At 37.0% G+C, this 21851-nt stretch overlaps 1 protein-coding gene across 2 annotated transcripts in view; it reads right to left on the reverse strand.

Moving 5' to 3' along the window:
• LOC145786724 (origin recognition complex subunit 2-like) overlaps positions 1–21374 on the reverse strand; it is a 77148-nt gene extending 55774 nt beyond the window's left edge. For both annotated transcript variants that reach the window (XM_082598460.1, XM_082598453.1), the window contains exons 1-5: positions 21260–21374; positions 7329–7472; positions 1986–2078; positions 1643–1701; positions 651–708 (exon numbers count right to left, since the gene is read on the reverse strand). In XM_082598460.1, coding sequence (XP_082454586.1) covers positions 651–708; positions 1643–1701; positions 1986–2078; positions 7329–7472; positions 21260–21338 — 433 coding nt within the window. In that variant the 5' untranslated portion in view covers positions 21339–21374. The remainder of the gene's footprint in view (positions 1–650; positions 709–1642; positions 1702–1985; positions 2079–7328; positions 7473–21259) is intronic.
• Positions 21375–21851: the final 477 nt, after the last annotated feature.

Here is a 21851-nt window from a genome sequence, read left to right on the forward strand (position 1 = left end):
TGTCCGTAGGTCTGGTATCCGTAGGTCTGGTATCCGTATAGGTGAAACAGGCTGTTAAGGATTCAGATAGTAATAACTAAATTTGATTTAATTCGCTCTGCTTTGCTTTTTTGCTTAGCATTGAGCACTTTTTGTAGTATTATTAATAGTTTTCATTGTTTTAAATCACAAATATATCCTTACTTGATTTAACAAGGTGGCAACTGGCAATGCATCATGCTCGAGGCGATATATATATTCATAGCATCAATGCATCACGCTCGAGGCGATATATATATCCATAAGCATTTATATTGAGTTCTGTGCTTTACTTCAATTTATCATTGACACACATATACGACTGGAGCATTTCAAAAAGAATTTCTAAAAAGTAAAAGATGCTTTTGACAAAAATACTTATTGCTTGTCACGAATGTCACATACATTGTGCTGCTACATCGAAAACCAAAATGCTTTGGCTTGGTCCTCACTAGTGACATACAAAGCATTTTTTTACCAAATGACTCATACTCAAAATAAAAAATGAATTCCCTGAGTGCAAGCTACAAACTCAATTACAAAATTTCAACCAGTTGCTATTTAAAAAGCAAAATAGGATGGGGGTGAGGACTGAGGAAGTTAGTAGCGAAAACAAAATATGTAAATGGTACCTTTGGGAATACGATTGTCCGTCATCTGATCGTCTGAACCTTTTGTCTTTTTTTCAACCTGCAATACAACAGAAAACCATCAAAAAGAAAATTGCATAGTATGTAGCAGTTGTATTACCAGGCGCTATCATCATATGCCGGCTCCAAGCCGAAGGTTGACTGCCACTTGCTTCCACACGTCATGTTCTTCAGCTGTTCCTTTGGTATCATGCTTGCATGCTGCATGCTTGAAGAGTCAGCCCACTGTTTTACAGTACATCATCCCCCCACATTCGTCTCCTTCTCCCACTGCACCTCTTTCCTTTTACCACACCTTGAACAACTAATTATTGATGTAGCTGGCCTGCCGATCTTTTCGCAAATTTCATCTTTTCTTTCAGTAAATCGTTAGTCAATCTGTCTAGTACTCCAAATCTTTTTCTAATAGCTATGTTTGAAACATGATAATTTTAGTATTCTTCTGTTAAAAACCATTACTTTTCTTGGGAATTTCTTTGCGACAAGTCCAACTTTCACTTTAATATGACATATATAATTGATTTACTCATAACAATACAAAGAAGCTAATAAAGTATGTCAGCTCGCCACAACTACGCACTTAGCAGAACCATGTTTAGTTAATCATGCCAATCGTTGATCCTAATGGATTATTCACTTGCCATCATTTCCAAGCACGATTGACGTTGAGTTTCTTACCAACTCACAATCATCCGGTAGTCTGAATACTGACACTCTGCTACAGTGTCAGACCTTTACCCAGATAGAGAGGCTATCAGGTGCTACACAGTACACACCTTGTCCAAAGATGGCCTGAGAGCATATACTGTAAAAATTAAGAAGTAGCTCCACTTTCCTCAATTCAAAACAAAATTATGCCCAGGACATGTTTTTATCATGACATGAAATTAAAACGCTTTTAAGATATGGAGTAAAAATTTATTCTCATATAAATTATTCTTAACGTTGCCCAAATGATAACCACAGATACTTACCTGGTTGTCTTGCCCTGAACCACTGTTCTTTTTGCGAAATTTCATCACAGATTCTGCGGCTAAAACAAACATGAAATAGCAGAATTAAAACCACGATAGCAAGTAGGCCACAGTCAAACAAGAATACTGTAATACATCTGCAAGAGGCTTTTAACGAATGTTAGTTTGATGTTAAAAAACCTGAAAACTTATAAAATATAGCAACTTGAATTGACCTGGTATCATTATTCAAATACGGTTTCATAGAATAAATTACAAATGATTTTATTGTAGTTGTGCGGCTAGAATAGTGCGAGAAATAATACAATATAAAAATAAACTAAACCATTGTCACAATATCTACCATATTTTGCCATGTGTTTTTTCGATTTGGGGGTTTTAAAAGTATATATTTGAGCAGATTTAGAATCATCTGTGTTTGTCAATTCCATTGGACCTGTAATGAAAAATCTGTCAAAAGTAAGCCTTCCTTATGTATACCCAACGAGTCATCATAGGCTATGCTTATTGCTTACAGTATCTTATTGGTGTTACTTTAAAAAACACATGTCTGGCTTGATTTCTTATAAATGTACAAACTACTGACTAAATATATAAGTGTTTCTTGAATTAACTTGCCAAGTTAAAAGACCGGAAGTGAATAAAAAAATATCAGTAATCTCTCAAGTACATGTAGCTCAACACAAACTAAAAATTACATAACTTTTGACCCTTTTATTTCTTTAAAGATAATATTTAAAAAGACGTTGTTAACTGTGGACAGTGGCCAATGTTTCGATCTAAAAGATCTCTTCAGCGCAGTGAAATGAAAGTAGACAGTTGTCATGAAGTTTCGGATGAGATGATGGTTTTCAGGAGTGATTAGTAAGCCCAATGAGAAATGATTTGTGTGTGGCTTTGAAAACTTCTCTCATGAATATGTACAGTACGCTACTCTAAAGAGAAATGCCTGTGACGGCTTTTCTTAGGGCTATGGCCTGCTGAGCGCAACATTTACTGAAATGAGAGAGAAAAGGAGCGAAAGACGTGAAGTTACCATGTCAGCTTTCAATTGTTAAACGACTTTTTCACGACAAAACTCAGAAAGTTGGATGTCAGTAAGAATGGGAATATTATCTGAATGTCAAATGGTGTCGGACACAGGCATTCTGCCACCGTGTAGAGGTTGCTGTAGAAGGCTGTCGATGTTGTGGCAAAGGGCACTGCCATCAAACAGATGCACAGTACTCTGTTGAAAAGTACAAAGTTTTCAACGTACTAAGTTTGGGCCTGCTGTTAGCAAAATGTCAGGTCTCGTGGAGCCTGCCAGATGATTCAATAACACAGCATATGATGACAGTTTATTGTACAGTGATGATCTAAGGGTGGATAAGAAATCAAGTGCATCACACATGTAAGTCATGTAATGTCAATTTGTTAATACTAAAAGTATTTTCATCTTGGTAAAAAATACTAAAAAGGAACCTAAAATAACCTTCTGCTTTATTTTCATAAACTTTACAACATTATTTATAAGACTTGCACACTTTTTTATAGTCAATACTAAATTGTAAATTATACATTATATAGTAGAATGGGAATCATAGATCATAATTTTACAAAGCATGGAAATTGATTTTGAAATGCCATTTTGACTCATTCGGGTTGATTTAAATGCATTTCAAACTTCAGATTTGAATTCCTTGATCTCCAAAATAGGGGATACAATACATATATTTATACTTAATAATGTGACCACTACCAGTATATCATATATTAGCAAAAAGGTCTGCTTAACAACCTTGCTCCGGCACAAAATCGACACCTAGTGGTGAATATTTCAAATGGCTGTATCTCGAACACTGTTTAACAAATTTTAAATTTATTTTTGTTGTTGTTCATTATTTTTTATACTGATTATTATCAACATACCAAAAAATTTTAACTATGGGAAAATCCTGTGGAAATATCAAGAATTATGTTAAAATTATAATGAAAAGACCCTCTTGCTTTAATAACTAATATCTTATTCTTGGTCTATCTATCCTTTTACCACCTGATTCACAATGTTCCCGAACTACATTGAAGGGCTGCTAGAGAACAGCCAGTCTTTGGTTTCATCATTTAAGACACGCAGACCTTCCCCTCCGTTAGGTGGTTTGAATGGTACAATCGTTGATGATGTAGTCTATGGTCTGTTCATCAGCACCACATTCACAGGAGGAAGAGGCCATTTCCCATTGGTGCATGATTGAGCAGAAAAGGTTGATGTCCATACGAAGACAGTTGTGGCGCACCCATGACTTTCTTTGTAGTGTCAGGCCGATGAGGCGGGTGTCGGAGATGAAGACGAAAATGAAAAAGTCAACTTAGGCTACGTTTACATGACGTTTCATTGCGCCCGAAATGAAAGATTTCCATTACGGTTCGTTTGGTGGAAGCGTAATCTGTTTACACGCGGCGACCGAAGTGAGATTCATGGCGGTCTGGATTTCACATCGGTAGTTTTGACAGAAATGAAACCGATATCAAGTGGTTGCGGCTGTGTAAACATGCCACAATGAGATCCTAGCAATGAAATTAGCCCTAGTAGTTTGATTATAGTCAGTTAACTGGTAGTGTAACAATCTGTAGTGAAACACGTAAAAAGAACTTTAATATAACATAAATAAAATAGTTTTGTTTTTGAAGTCATAATAATATAATTTTTCCATTGGTTTAGAATGTTGGTTGCGCTTTGGAACCAGCCATCTGCATGATATAGCCTACATTTTCAACTAGGACTAGTCTAGAATGTTGGCTGTTTTTTAAACTGAGCACAAAGACTTATTGTCAATGTCATCTGTAATCATTTGAGACATGCACTGGACTGGTGCACTAGTAAAGAGCAAATAATTAGTCAATAAATTAAGCTACCGTAGTCAATTCTTGAAGAACACAAGTAAATTATTGGCTCTGAACTTGTGATGTCAGTCTATTGACCCAAAAGAATTTTGAAAATACTTGTGATATTTCAGTAGTGGTTAATGTACCCTTTCCCTTTGGAATTGCACGTTTTATTGTAGAATCTATGTTGTTGTTTTTTTTGGTAGAAGAACCAGCTTTATTTTCAGCGTACCCAGTAGCCTAGTTGCAGGCGCGAAAATCACTCATGCGTAGAGGCTGTATTTCTTTCGCCCGAAACCAAAAGTCGCCGCAATGAGATGGCATGTGAACAAAACTTTTTTCATGCCGCTTTGAGATTTCATTTTGGTCATTTTCATTTCGCCTATCATGTAAACGTAGCCTTATTATTACTATCAGGTTTAGATCAAATAGGTTGAGTTTATTTTTATCAAACAACATCTCAATTCAATTGAAATTGCAGTTTTTTTAACCTCTTGTAGGGCTACAATTTTGATAATTTTTTATTTGTCCTAATCTGGCTATAGCCATTTGCAGTGCAACAGTAGTATCTCACAAACATTTACCCTTAATTTATTTATGGTTGAGGTAATGCCTGCAAATTGCTGTTTATGTGACAGTGTTGTGACAAAGACGTGTGCTATCTTTTCGCGCTTTCAAACAAAACAAGAAGCTGAGAAGAAAATAGTCAAAGTTTTCTTCAAGTGTTCGAAAGTGGGATGGGCCATAGAAAACTAGTCGTCTATGTTCTCTTCACATGAAGTTTAAAATTACGCGAGGCAAAGACGCATCATATGACGCATGAAGAAATCATTCTTACTTACTCAACGTCTTTTCTTGATGCGTCATATGATGCGTCTTTGCCTCGCGCAATTTAAACGCCATGTGATGTGCCTTTCTCCTTTGCTCTGCCGTTTCATTTTATGCATTTCGTTTTTCAATTCAGTGTTTAGATCAGTTATTCATTTTCATTGTAGATATGATAAGCAGTTAGTTTTTTGTTACTTGATAAGGGCTAACGTGTGTATGGCCGCAAATGTTTGTAGCTTATAGTTTATGTTCAATTTTAATGGATTATGTTAAATGCCGTGTGGTTGCTTGGTTGTATATGTCTGTGGACTTTTTATTGGGTAGCCTAACTGGATTCGGAAATAAGACGGAGAAAGGAAACAAATTACATATATATATTTTTTAACCCTTTGAAGGTTGGGGGGGGCTGTCAATTCAACTTTTTTGTATCAACAGTTGTATCTCTAAAACCACTGAGGCTGCGACTATGAGATTCTTGACTTTTCCTAACTTTTATTCACCTCTATTGAGCTGAAATTTTGAGCAAATAAAGGTTATAAATTGAGAGATATAAGGCATTTCTCAGCACATCCTCTGAAATATTTCATATTCTATTGTTCAAAATTTTCCCACCAGCTGGATGAAAGCAATTAATTTGGCCCATGTCTCGTTAATCAAATGATTTAAATTGAGATTATGTAAAAAAAATTTAATCACAACATTGCAATGCATGTTTTTCATTACCGTATTTTACGGACCATAAGGCGCACTTTAAATCCTTTTTTTTCCTCATAAATTGATCGTGCGCCTTATGGTCCGGTGCGCCTAATGTATGGATCAAGTGCGGTAGTGCTGTAAACCAATACCGATACTTCTATTATATATAGTCCGGTGCGCCTTATGGTCCGGTGCGCCTTATGTATGAACAAAAAACTGATCAAAGCAATTTATTGACAGTGCGCCTTATAGTCGGGTGCGCCTTATGGTCCGTAAAATACGGTACTCTATCAAAAAATACCAAATAATTCAAACGTCATAAGTCACATCAACATTTCAACGTATATAAGCAGTTCTAAAATTTACATAGTTTTAATTTTCGGATATGCTCTGCGTGAATAGTTTTACAAAGTGAATCCCAAATTTTGAAACCGTGCCTTAAAAAATAACAGAGATATCACTCCCAAAGCATAAGAAGAATCGACAGCCCCCCCCCCCAAACTGAGCAAGACTCCAGGAGCCCAACCGCCTAAGGGTTAAATGCTCCGCCGTCCACAAAACGCCTGCAAGTCACGTGCGTCGTGCATGCCAATCCGTTTCTGCATGTGATTAACAGAGGTCCCTTACGTGTGTATGCGCACGTGTGTTGTTTTTAGAGAACAAAGGCAAGAAAATGATTGAACTTGAGAACTTGTTAAAATGATGACTTTGTATTAGCTTGTTTTTCATGCCATTGTAAGCGAAAAACTGAGCCGGTTTCCCGCACTTCAAGTTTTACTACCCTGGAAAGTCAGCCATTTTGTTTTTATGACATCATATTGCGTGAATAAATGACGGTCTGTTGATATTTTGTATTGCGGTTTATGCGACTTGAGCATGAAATAAGTTTGGTATGCATAGAACGTAGTTTGAACTGACACACGTTAAGTAGTACATAAGTCTCAGTCTAGTTAGTCGTCCCTCTTCTTGAAGTTGAAAATCTTAAAGGGGGTTGTCATGCCGACTAGACATCCCCCCTAGTTGTGCTCCTGGTGTTGCAAGCACAGTAGTGCTTTTTCACCTTACATGATAAATTACATAATAAATACAGTGAAAAAACGAAATAAAACACGTGCTAACAAAGGAGAGAAACAAATACAGTAATAACTGATATAAAAAAGCATTAAAGAATATTGACTGTTTACATACCTCTTCAAAAATAATAACAATGGTATAGCTTACTGCATTATACCAAATAGTACAGACACGACTGTTGCAATATCTTGTAGAAAATGAGCACTGCCACCAACAATCACACCTGTTAATGGATGTGTGGCTTCTGTCAACTCAGGAACAGACTTAGGCTTTTTCTTTTTTCCAGAGGTTTGCTCAGTACATGAAGACAATGCAGCAAACATTGATGAAAGCTCATCTGCTTTCTTCTTTGCATTTCCTGTTGTTTCTGCCAATGATTGCATATTGATGGTAGTGACACAATGAACCACCATTGGCTCTACTTTTATGCAACAGAAAGTAATACAGTACCGTATTATGTATAGTTTTTATAAAAAGTGAGACAGATGATTGCAAGTACAATAGTCTTATATATATTATACTGTCCCGAGGTAATATGTAACATTAGCCTACTAGATTTTCAATATTAAATTTTGAAACAACTGAGCACTGAATTGTCAAACTGATTATATCTAAGTGGTGGAGGTAACAATAGGTGAATGTCAATGAATAAAATTAATGTCAATAGGTGGAAAAACAACAAAATGGTTGGTGTCAATCAGATCTTCACCACTCAGATAGAAATTGCACATGCTTACCGAACCAAATTGGGCTTAACAAGCGGGTGGGCCTGTCAACTGAGGGCTTTGCTTAATTAGTCAACTTGGCTTAAAACCACAAATTTATTTTGTGGTCAGCCATAAAAGGCACTTAGACTTGAGTTAGGCTACATAGGCTACTTGGGTCTGCTACTATTCGGTGAGTCTGATTCGGTGAGTCCGATTCGGTGAGAGCCCTATTCGGTGATTTTTTTGAATTTTTTTTTGAAAATTATCGGGTACCGTACCTAATTAAAACCCCTAACCCTAACCTAAAACCCCAGAAAACCCCAAACCCCCCAAAAAAACCAACCTCCCCAAAAAAACCCAAAAACCCAAACCCCCAAAAAACCCCATCTCCCAACCCCCAAAAAAACCCATCCCGAACCCCCAAAAAACCCCATCCCCCAACCCCCAAAAAACCCCATCCCCAACCCCCAAAAAACCCCAAACCTCATCCACCAAAAAACCCAACCCCCCAAAAAACCCCATCCCCCAACTCCCAAAAAACCCCATCCCCAACCCCCAAAAAAACCCATTCCCAACACCCAACCCCCAAAAAAACCCATCCCTCAACCCCCAAAAAACCCCACCCCCCAAAAACCCCCGTCTCCCAAAAAACCTCATCCCCCAACCCAAAAAAAACCCCATTCCCCAAAAAACCCATGGTATGATCTAATTTTGACATTTTGTAACCAACCTTGCCATCAAAATTACTCGGAAATCAAAGCCAGACATTGTGACGTAAGACTTGAACTAAGTTGCGCGTGATTGAGGGTCTGCTACTATTCGGCTAGTCCGATTGGGCTAGTCCAATTCGGCTATTTCCCTTTTCGGCTACAGCCCGATTCGGCTAGTCCGATTTGGCTAGTCCGATTGGGCTAGTTCCCTATTTGGCTACAGTCTTTATCAGTTAGTTCCCTATTCGGCAATTTTTTGAAAATTAAACGATAATCCTTCTGTAATCCAACAAAATCCTTCTGTAAATCCAATGACGCCTTCTGTTTATTTAGAGAATTTGTATTTTATTCCACAATATATTTTCTTTTATATTTGAAATAATCGAAGCTTTAGATGAGTGGGGTTTACACCTAACCACTGAGATCTTAAATCATATTTATGACACCGGAAACATCTCTAGTGATATGGTACGTTCCATATTCATAACTTTACCAAAGAAAACCGGAGCAACAGAATGCTCACTCCACAGAACAATTAGCCTTGTGAATCATTTAACAAAGATCTTACTCCGAATCATGATGATAAGATTTGAGACCAAAACTAAAATCGGAAATTTCAACAGCACAGTTTGGAATTGTTCAAAACAAATGGACCACAAAAGGAATTTTTACATTAAAAATGATAACAGAGTATGTCCGATTCTTCTGTGTATTTAGAGAATTTTGTATTTTATTCTACAATATCGTTTCTTATGCATTCTTGCATTTTATCCAGTGTTTACCTTTGAGTGCCTTCCCAGACAGCAAAATCCGTCATTTTTAAAAATGACGAATTGCGTTGTCTGGGTTAGTTAAAAATATGTTTTTTACATCAAAACAACATTTTTCATTATTAACAATAGAGGTTAATGAGATATATAAATAGAAGTGTTTTGTTAGTTGTTCGAGTGTGTTATTGTTCAAAATACATGTAAAAACTTACATACGAGTTATTAATTACGGAGATAGCATAAATTTGATGCTCTAAAACAAAGTCATATATTATCATAATAGTATGTATAGTCAAACTGGCAAATGAGGGGACAACAGTTTTTTATGATAATACGCGGTCGCGGTCCATCAATTTAGAGTACTAACCGGCGGTAAGTATTAACCGGCGATTCAATTCGATAATATCAAACCTCCATCTTTACACTCTGACTACAGAAAAAAATTAGGCCTATATTACGTGAAAGTTACGAGTAATTAAGCATTGATTTCAACGACCTAATTTTTGGGATAAAATCAACTTTACAACCAGTATTGCGAACTTTGATCTTCCGCTTTGCAAGGCAACTTGATAGTTACTTTGCGCTTTAGTCCAACGTAGAGTGGTTTCACTTTAACCTGAATAAAAAAATGTCTACTTTCTGGCTTTCTTTCCAAATCAAAATCATTACCGTAATCAACGCATTCGAAAAGGTTTTCCAGAATTTCGTTATTGTGTGGTGACATGCATTTCTGGAGTAAACAACTTTCCACTTTTTTCTCCGCTATTCTCTTTTAAATACCAGCGCGCGTAATTAGGAGTGATAATTACGCAATTCATTATGACGCAACGAAAGGCTTTAATTTATCGCATGGCTCACCCAGACAGTAAGATCCGCTATTTTTACATTGATTTAACGTCTGCAGACGTTGAATCTTTGTAAAAATGACGGATTTTGCCGTCTGGGAAGGCACTCAAAGGCAAAAGAAACGATAAATTGTGGAATAAAATACAAAATCTCTAAATAAACAAAAGGCGTCGTTGGGTTTAGAATTTTGTAATAGTTGAGGATTCTAATATATTCTAAGTCAGTGGTTCTCAACCTTTTTGTCTTGGTGGACCCCTTTTGGTGTCTTCGAAGCGGTCACGGACCCCCAAAAATTTCAATTTGAAATGTTGGTATATCACGTTTCCTTATGGAATCATATGTTACATAAGTTTCAATGCAACACACTTAAAAGAATTTGCTGAATTCACAACGCACTTGACGATTGATGAGATTGACGAAATTATGTTATGACTTATGAGCTATATGTTGGCACACAGGATCAAACATCGGTAAGCTATATGCTCATTTGATGTTTTTCTATAACTTTTATCAAAAGTTAATAGAATACTTGCGACTGTTACAAAGAATTTCTCCCTTTTTTCATTTGAAATCAATATTAACTCGTTATAATCACAGTCATTGCAAAACTGTGAGTGGTGATAGACTGCTGACTAACGTTTGTATTTCTAAATTAATCATTGATCAACAATCTGTTGTCTTAAAAGAATTTAGTTGAACATAGCCAACATAGCCTTATTAAAAGGTTTAAGTAATTTATATCATATTTTAGTTAAGAAACCAAACCTTTGTGCAATGTCCTTTGCAATTTCAAACGACGCACCAGTGCATTGCGACTTACAGTTTAAGAATCACTGTAGGCTAATACATAAACAAAGCACAAACAATTTTTAAATTTCTTAATTTATCCGTCATGTTGAAAACTCAGAAACTTTCGCGGACCCCCGGAAATCGCTTCACGGACCCTAGGGTGGTCCTCAAATGTATGCAAAAATTTCAAACTTAAAAAATTGAAGTGCACACACTTCTATTTGGTTCCTTTTTATATAAAAACATTCCCCTGAAAGTTTGAAAGAATTTGATAAAGGTTTAGAGGTGCCAGATTACAGGTGAAAATTTAATAAATAGAGCAATTTACGAAACCCACCCAAGATAAAGTAACATTTGCAATTGTACTTTAAAAAGACATAACACATCATGGCAGAACGAACAATAAACATGAGAAAAATGATATGTAGGAATACTGTACTCTCATCCAACTCTGCAGTAGGAAACATGATATAATTTTCCAGTACTATGCTTTGTGCATATTAATAACTTTGCGTCATTATAACTCCAAAGTATATTACTTGAAAACTAAGTTTAACTCGCAACAAGATTAACTGGTGCATTCTAAAGATAAATACATAATACAATTCAGTCTGTGGACTGATACACTTTCTGAAGATTTTTTTTGCTGCAAGTCGGCAGAGCATGCCAGTGCTGTTCCACAACTTGTAGAATGTATATATTGAATTTGCTCTTCATCTTTTATTAATACATTGTTAAAATTTTGCATCAAAGCAACACCTCTTTCGGCAAAGTCATTGATTACATGGAGCCCACCAACAATGGCAACAATGGCTTTCTTATAATTGTCATCAACATTCCACGATGTGATTTCCACCTTCAGAAAGTCACACGATAAGTTGAGAATCTGGAAAAATCTCATGGTGTTTGATGTGACAAAGTGCGACTGATCTTTCGATGAAATATCATCTGGTACTTGAGAAAGACTCTTTGAAGGTGTACTGCTTTGATGAGTTAACGCAGAAACCATGGCTTTTTTTTGAGTAACAGAAACAGCATCATCAAAAAAATGCCAGGTCCACAAGTTCTTCACTTATATACCACAAGTGCCTCGAAAATGTTTTCTTGGCTTCTTGCGATAAACCTGTATCATGTTGCTCATACTCATTTACCCTTTTTAAGAGCTCCAGGTCATGTCGTTGTGCACATTTAGCTAAAGGTGCTGTGAACCATGATTTTACATACACCTTCAAAACAAACAGAACAAATCGCTTTAAATCACGTTGCTCCTGACTTGACAAATCAAACTGCATTCGAAATAACCAGATTTGGAGTGCATATACAGCAGTTGCCATCCATCTGGAGCGATGAAGAGCACCAGGATAACAGAATCGAACTCTACGTGGTGGTGTCCCGTTGAGGATTATGACCGATAATTCTAGAAATTCTTAGTAGTCGTCTCTTGGCTGATTATTGTTATGCAGATGGTGGATACAGCACTGTATGACTTCATCAGAAAAGCTGCTGTCATCTTGTTCCAATGTCACATACCCATCTTTATTCAATGTACTCCATTTTGATTTAAATCGCTTAAAAAGGAGAATGTCTGGTCCAGATGATGGCCCAAGGCATGTCAAGAAGGCTTTTTGTAATATTATTTCCAGAATATGGTGACGACAAGCCAGATGAAGCATGTCCATTGTCCTTGTTCAATTCTTTTGAAATTAGGACACAAGCACCAGACTTGTGACCAGTATTGCTTGCTGTTGTGTCGAAACACATCGCTTTTACATTGCTAGCAACACCCCAGTCCCTGACACATGTCACAACTGCACTTCCTGAAGATGACAGCAACTTTGGAACGCCGAGCAAGTTATTAGTAGTGATGGCAATCGCTTAATTACTGCATTCCCACTGATATCTGGAAGGAGTTTTCCATCCCAATGGACTGTGACTATCAACATGGCTATCAATTAAGGCTATCAACATGGCAGCCAAGTAGGCTAAGTAATGGTGGTCAGTGAAATGGAACAACATCATGCTGTTAAAAAGAGATTAACCCAGTTTAAAAGAGGACATTTTCTACAATTATATTAACAGTTGGATAATTACAACTTCAGTGTGTCAAGTATGGTTTTACAGACTGTAGTTTCCCATATGTTTGCATAGGGAAAAAATCTGAATTTTTAAGGTAAATCTGGCACCTCTAAACAAAGTTCAATCTCTCTGAAATTTTTACAGGGTCCATTTTTGGTCATTTGGAGATGTTTTAGATAGTGTCACATTGCATTTTCTAAAATTCGATTTTCGGGACCACCCTAACGGACCCCTTGGGGTCCGCGGACCCCCGGTTGAGAACCACTGTTCAAAGTTTACATGCAGACATCGACGCAGGATGCATGTCAATTTTATCTGAGCAAACATGAACAGTTCAAAAATAAATTGAGCAAACAGTTCAATTTAATAGTTCAACCATTTTTTGCTAAATTTCATTTCAATTTGTTTTTCTTGTAAATAAACAGAAGACGTCATTGGATTTACAGAAGGATTTTGTTGGATTACAGAAGGATTACCGGTATTGTTTGATTTAAAAAAATTGCTGAATACGAACTAACCGATATAGACTGCAGCCAAATACGGAACTAACCCAATCGGACTAGCCCAATCGGGCTGTAGCCGAAAAGGATAATAGCCGAATCGGACTAGCCGAATCGGACTAGCCGAAACGGGCCATTCCGCATGATTGATGTAGTACCGATACTCCCATCGATTCTCATCAAGAAATCACCTTTATTACGCTGATTCAATGTCATCCATCGTTGAAGCAACGTAATAATTGAAAGTTTTCCTGCTTGAATGGAAGCTAAGGGATACAATATTAACATTTTCTAGATGCGCGCTAGATTGCACAGAAAATTGTATTCTTGCAATAATTGTTCGTGCTATGCAATGACGATTTGTATCGCTAGTTCCTGTGTTATTTCTGGGTCTGCTACTATTCAGCGAGTCCGATTCGACGAGTCTGATTCGGCGAGCCCGATTCGGCCAGTTCCCTATTCAGTAAGTTTTTGAAATTTTTGAAAGGAAATTATCGAGTACCGTAGCCTAATTTTAATCGGAATGGCCCGTTTCGGCGAGTCCGATTCGACGAGTCCGATTCGACTAGTCCGATTCGGCGAGTTCCCTATTCGGCGAGAGCCTTTTTCGGCGAGTGCCCTATTCGGCGAGTTTTTGAAATTTTTAAAAGGAAATTATCGGGTACCCTAGCCTCATAGGCGCCGACTTTTCATAAAACCTTAGGGCGAGAAAGGTGATGACGTCATAACCGTAACGCTATTTTACTCAATTAAAATAGTCTTTGATTAAGCTTAGTGTCTTGTTTATATTGACAAATAGGTCGCAAACCGAGTTTATTAGAACCGCTGCTTGAAAGGATTAGTTTTACGTATAGTCGTAAAAATGTTGATATTGTTAGCTCATAATTGGAACTGTTGGAAAACAAGCCGATTCATTTCCTTTTCGTGCGAGTGAACAACAACGATCAAGACAGTGAAGTTATCGAAATAAAACGCAAAAAATCATGATCTCAAGCAGAGTGGAAACCCGCTATCAGTTTTATTAACTTCGTTTCGCTAATTACTTACTTTCAAAGTGTTAACAACGGCGAAGTGTTTTCTCTTCTGTTTTTTATCAAAAGTCTTTGTAGTCTTTTATTGAATACAGTAGGGCAGTAGGATATATATTCGAGTAAAGGTCTAGATGTTCGCAAGTGATTTTCACCTCAAAAAGGCAAGTTCAACTAACACAGGACATGCTGTTGTCTCCAGCTCGGCAGTTTTCAAAATGAACGCACTAAAAATCATTGTCGACGTAGATTACGGATTGTGAAATCGCGTCGGCCTAAGTAAAAGTTTTGAATACGTTTATTTGCAGTGATTCAAACTTAATTTTCAAATTCAATGATTTTTTGTCAATTCTAAACTTTATGCACTTGTTGAGCTATATGCAAAGCTCACGAAACAAAACAGAAAGAGCTGTTTTAAGAAATCATTTTTTTATTTTTGCGTGTAGGATATAATCGTTCTTATTATTACGTAACATTCCATGATCGTTAAAGTCGATGTCAAACCTTAGCGGCCGCATAAAACAATGTCAGGTTGGCTAGGTGATAATAGCGGTAAGAGACGTCGTTAATGCAGGCAATATCTGCGACCAAGACCATTAAACACCTTTTCTTTTTATCGGTTTTCGATTTAATTCTCACACATTGCGAAGAAAACAATGCGTTCTGTTGAATCATAATTGTCTCACAGCGGAAAGACCTCGTTGAAAATAGCGCGTCTAATTTAGCTGGTTTACTGAATATTGCCGTGAATAGTTACGTGACTATTCCAGCAGCGTAAGTTACTCTACCATCTGCTTTTAATTTCCATACCGTGTGAGAAAGCCATGCGATCAGCTGCTGTTTTGCGGGCAAGAGCAACGCAGGCTTTTCTTGCTTTCGGCATTCTTTAAGTCCGTTTAAATTATCTAAATCTCTTTCGCGAAGTGTTTTAACTTTAAAACACCACTTGTAATCACCATTTTTGTTGCCCCTCAACCATAAATTTACGGGGGGCGCCGGCCCCCCGGCCCCCCCGAAAGTCGGCGCGTATGCCTAGCCTAATTACAACTGCCGTTTTTACATAGTTTTAACGTCGCTAAACGTTGAAATCGTGCAGAAAGGAATAAAAATAAAATGTTTGAACTATTAAATTAAAATTCGTCATGTCAGTTCAGTTGTTTTTATTTTTGACCATCATATCAAAAACAATACACGTCGACATAGCAAAGGTGTAGAAAAAGGTAGAAGCGACAAAACGCGAACGTTAAAACGTGCTTGTGACCGAAGTATCATAATTATTGAGTTGAAAGAAATTTGGCACGGTCGCAACACCTTCAGAAAAATTTAAGATATGAAGGGAAAATAAAACAAAGAAAATGTTACAAAAAAAATCATGCTTATGTGTATAAGTTAGTACTTTTGAATAGTTAAAATGATTAGTTTGGATCAACAAATGAGAACCCATTGTAGTAACAGAATGAAAAGGCTAACCAAATGTGTGGCCCATCGTTTTAACGTCGCTAAACGTTGAAATCCTGTAGAAAAGAGAACTTTGCTGACTAGGATACGTTGAAACTGAAAAACATTCACAGAAGCCCTACGATACGTTGCATTTTTAAGATAATGTATTCAGACGTTGAATCAATGTACAAATAAAATGTTATGCTAAATGGGTTCTTGGAACAATTCGAAGGGCTTCTGTGAATGTTTCTCAGCTTCAACGTATCCTAGTCAGCAAAGTTCTCTTTTCTACACGATTTCAACAGTTAGCGACGTTAAAACGATGTAAAAACGGAAATTTTTGCTGGTTGGGATAACTGGGCTACGGTACCCGATAATTTCTTTTAAATCCAAGCTGTAGGCCACACATTTGTTGATCCAAACTAATCATTTTAACTATTCAAAAGTGCTAACTTACAGACATAAACATGATTTATTTATTTATTTTTTTGTAACATTTTCTTTGTTTTATTTTCCCTTCATATCTTAAATTTTTCTGAAGGTGTTGCGACCGTGCCAAATTTCTTTCCATAGGCGCCGACTTTTCAAAAAACCTTGGGGGGCGAGAAAGGTGATAACGTCATAACCATAGCGCTATTTACTCGGTTAAAATAGTCTTTGATTAAGCTTAGTGTCGTGTTTATATTAACAAATAGGTCGCAAACCGAATTTATTAGAACCGCTGCTTGAAAGGATTAGTTTTACGCACGCAGTACGCCTAGTCATAAAAATTTTGATATTGTTAGCTCATAATTGGAACTGTTGGAAAACAAGCCGATTCATGTCCTTTTCGTGCGAGTGAACAACAACGATCAAGACAGTGAAGTTATCGAAATAAAACGCAAAAAATCATGATCTCAAGCAGAGTGAAAACCCGGTATCAGTTTTATTAACCTCGTTTCGCTAATTACTTACTTTCAAAGCGTTGACAACGGCGAAGTGTTTTCTCTTCTGTTTTTTATCGAAAGTCTTTATAGTCTTTTATTGAATACAGTAGGCTATACTCGAGTAAAGATCGAGATGTTCGCAAGTGATTTTCACCTCAAAAAGACAAGTTCAACTAACACGGGACAAGCTGTTGTCTCCAGCTCAGCAATTTTCAAAATGAACGCACTAAAAATCATTGTCGACGTAGATTACGGATTGTGAAATCGCGTCGGCTTAAGTGAAAGTTTTGAATACGTTTATTTGCAGTGATTCAAACTTAATTTTCAAATTCAATGATTTCTTGTCAATTCTAAACTTTGTGCACTTGTTGAGCAATATGCAAAGCTCACGAGACAAAACAGAAAGAGATCATTTTTTTATTTTTGCGTGTAGGATATAATCGTTCTTATTATTACGTAACATTCCATGATCGTTAAAGTCGATGTCAAACCTTAGCGGCCGCATAAAACAATGATGTCAGGTTAGCTAGGTGATAATAGCGGTAAGAGACGTCGTTAATGCAGGCAATATCTGCGACCAAGACCATTAAACACCTTTTCTTTTATCGGTTTTCGATTTAATTCTCACACATTGCAAAAACAATGCGTTCTGTTGAATCATAATTGATCTCACAGAGGGAAGATCTCGTTGAAAATAGCGCGTCAAGCCGTCTAATTTAGCTGGTTTACTTAATATTGCAGTGAATAGTTACGTGACTATTCCAGCAGTACTCTACCATCTACTTTGAAATTTCCATACCGTATGAGATAGCCATGCGAGCTGCTGTTTTGCGGGCAAGAGCAACGTAGGCTTTTCTTGCTTTCCGCATTTTTTAAGTCCGTTTAAATTATCTAAATCTCCTTCGCGAAGTGTTTTATCTTTGAAACACCACTTGTCATCACCATTTTTGTTGCCCCTCAACCATAAATTTACGGGGGGCGCCGGCCCCCCCTGAAGTCGGCGCGTATGTTTCTTTCAACTCAATAACTTACTCCGGTCACAAGCACGTTTTAACGTTCGCGTTTTGTCGCTTCTACCTTTTTTACACCTTTGCTATGTTGACGTGTATTGTTTTTCATATGATGGTCAGAAATAAAAACAACTGAACTGACATGACGAATTTTAATTTAATAGTTCAAACATTTTATTTTTATTCCTTTCTGCACAATTTCAACGTTTAGCGACGTTAAAACTATGTAAAAACGGCAATTATAATTAGGCTACGGTACCCGATAATTTCCTTTCAAAAATTTCAAAAACTCGCCGAATAGGGCACTCGCCGAAAAAGGCTCTCGCCGAATAGGGAACTCGCCGAATCGGACTAGTCGAATCGGACTCGCCGAATCGGACTCGCCGAATAGTAGCAGACCCAATTTTAATTGCCGTTTTTACATCGTTTTAACATCGCTAAACGTTGAAACCGTGCAGAAAGGAATAAAAATAAAATGTTTGAACTATGAAATTAAAATTCGTTATGTCAGTTCAGTTGAGTTGTTTTTATTTTTGAACATCATATGAAAAACAATACATACGTCAACATAGCAAAGGTAGAAGCGACAAAACGCAAACGTTAAAACGTGCTTGAATTCGTCATGTCAGTTCAGTTGTTTTTATTTCTGATCATGATATCCAAAACAATACACGTCAACATAGCAAAGGTAAAGAAAAAGTAGAAGCGACAAAATGCAAACGTTAAAACGTGCTTATGACCGAAGTAAGTTATTGAGCTGAAAGAAATTTGGCACGGTCGCAACACCTTCAGAAAAATTTAAGATATGAAGGCTGCATCAAATATAATATAGTTACTATTCTCTACACCTCTAAAGCTTGTTGTACCCTAAAAGGGGGATCATCAGAAGGTCCTTATTCAAATAGAAATTAAATTGTTATATGCATATATATGGGTGCAACCTAGTTTGTACCTTGAACCATTCGTACAGTCAGTTCGTACCCTGAAAAGATCGAGAGAAAAAATTAAAAAAGCCAAAGTCGCTGATTGCAGTTTAATAACACAACGCAGAAGTCGCTGATCGGAGTTTCCCCAAACAATTTGAAACAAACTCGAGAGTTAGGGTTAGAGGAAACGGCAGAAAAATGTTTGCGAAAACTGCGATCAGCGAGGGTTAGAGCATAGATTACTCTATGGTTTGAGTTAGAGTAAGCCATGAATCACTGAATTAGATTTTTAATTCTTTCAATTAGATTTTTAATTCTTATCTTTAAATTTTGTTAATTTCTAATTCCGTGATCCATGGGTAAACGGAAATCGCGTTTAACGGATACTGCGATCAGCGAGGGTTAGGGTTAGAGCATAGATTACTCTATGGTTAGGGTGAAGGTTAGCGGAAACTGCGGAAAAATGTTTGCTTAAACTGCGATCAGCGAAGGTTAGGGTTAGAGCATCGATTACTCTATGGTTAGGGTTAGCGAAAACTGCGAGAAAATGTTTGCGGAAACTGCGATCACCGGACTTCGGCTTTGAGCTAATTTTTCTCACGATCTTTTCAGGGGGAAAATTTTAAAATAATGGCGGAAACTGCAATCAGCGACTTTGGCTTTTTTAATTTTTTCTCTCAATCTTTTCAAGGTACGAACTGAGGGACCTGAGGGTATGAACTGTTCATGCTACGAACTAGGTTGCATCCCATATATATATAAAGAAGGAAGTGGCTGCACTTACGGCGCCGTAAATACAGCCGTTCCATGCCTTTTTTTTTAATCTTTACGTTGCTTTTACTGCGCATGCGCGCTGTGCATCTGTGCGCTTGCTGCAGATTTTTTTCTTTTTTCACCTTCTCTTTCTAAGCGAAACTAATGAAAAAATGTGCATATATAACTTCTAAATTCAACCGTTTTTGCCAAGTAAATCTGTGGCGCGTGCAATCTTTGTCTGGCTCGCACTCACAACGTATGAGTTTGATACCACCAGTGGTGATTTTTTTTTCAAACTAAATTATAACCCGAAGTGACTCAATCGTTAGGCTATGCATTTTTATGGCCGTATTTAGTTCTGACCATCACAACGAAAAACAGCATGATATATGACAAACATAGCAGAGATCTAGAAAAAGGCAAAAGCGACAAAACGCAGAGGTTATAGAGTGCATGATACCAAAGCAAGACAATCAGTTTAAAATATGGCACGGTCGTAACCGTGGCGTCGTTGTAACACCTTAACAAAATTTTTATAAATTTAAAACAGAGAAAAAAGGCTAGTGAGTTTTTTTCTTTAACAATTTAAATGAGTAAAAAAAAAATTCTAAATTTATAAAAATTTTTAGGTGTTACGACTGCCATATTATTTTAAACTGATTGTCCTGCTTTGCTATTATACACGCTAGTATAACGTCCGCGTTTTGTGGCTTCTATCTTTTCTATACCGCTGTTATTTTGTCATATACTGTTTTTTCATTGTGATGGTCAGAACTAAAAACAAACTAAACGGCCACAAAAATGCGTAGCCTAATAATTGAGTCACTTCGGGTTAGAATTAAGTTTAGAAAAAAAATCATCTTCCGATGGAATCAAACTCATATCCTTGCGAGTACGAGCTAGACAAAGATCGCACGAGCCTCTGATTCACTTGGCAAAAACAGTTGAATTTAGAAGTTATGTACCGTATTTTACGGACCATAAGGCGCACTTTAAATCCTTTTTTTTTCTCATAAATTTATTGTGCGCCTTATGGTCCGGTGCGCCTAATGTATGGATCAAGTGCGGTAGTGCTGTATTGCCTACACTCAAAACCAGTACCGATACTACTATTATATATGGTGGTGCGCCTTATGGTCCAGTGCGCCTTATGTATGAACAAAAAACTGATCAAAGCAATTTATTGACAGTGCGCCTTATAGTCGGATGCGCCTTATGGTCCGTAAAATACGGTACGTACTTTTTTTCCAGCAACAGCGCGCATGCGCAGTAAAAGCGACGTAAAGATTAAAAAAAAGGCATGGAACGGCTGTATTTACGGCGCCGTAAATGCAGCCACTTCCTATAAAGAAGGAAGTGGCTATTTTTCCACACTTAATGCCATGGTTACAATCAGGTGTTGCCAGAGTTAGGATTAAAGTTAGGAAAGGTTAAGGTAAGGGTTAGAGTTTAGAATAAGATTAGGGTTTTGATCTTTGCCCAGGACTAAAAATATTTCCAAAATACAAGTTTTTGTTTTAAAGAGCTTTATACTTTTCTCAAATTAGGGCAGAATTCCTTATCTGGCAACACTATTGAGGCTATTATTACACTATATAGTGTAAATATAGCCACAGCCTATAAAGAAATGTTAGACAGAAGTTTATGGTATAAAAAAATAGTGGACTTACTTTTTCTGGACATTTCAACTGACTTGATATGTTTTCCTACATCTTCATTTCCAACGTATACAACTGACACAGTTGACATAGCATTAAGATTAGATTATTACTTCTTCCTGTAATCTATGATACAATTTATTATGGACTAAAATAAAATATTCAAAAACTTAGGGTGTTAAAAAGTGGCTACAGTATATCTACGCGCCGTACATACAGCTGTTCTAAGCAATTTTTTTAAATCTACAGCAGTCTGGTTGTGCACGTGCACTGCAGAGTGTTAAACAGAGTCCTTGCTGTGCAAATAAGTTTGGTTTATTGGGTTATGTATATTTTTGTCTATTCGCCAGCAAAAAAATTAAGTAAACTGATCTGGTAGATGAGAAGAGGTTAGAATCATGCAGTATGTTTACCAGATTTAGCAAAAAAGGAAAAAGTTGTTTTAAATACCGTAGCGCATGTTCTGAAGCAATTGGATAGGGCCGTTTTTAAATGTAGCAAACCTAGCAAACGTAGCAAACCTCACAAACGGAAGGCACTTTAACATGCAGATATCCAATCCATGGACCTCTGTCCAATACAACCACGAACCAATGAAATTCTA

Source organism: Aplidium turbinatum, chromosome 2 (assembly GCF_918807975.1).
Source record: "Aplidium turbinatum chromosome 2, kaAplTurb1.1, whole genome shotgun sequence".
Classification (NCBI taxonomy): domain Eukaryota; kingdom Metazoa; phylum Chordata; class Ascidiacea; order Aplousobranchia; family Polyclinidae; genus Aplidium; species Aplidium turbinatum.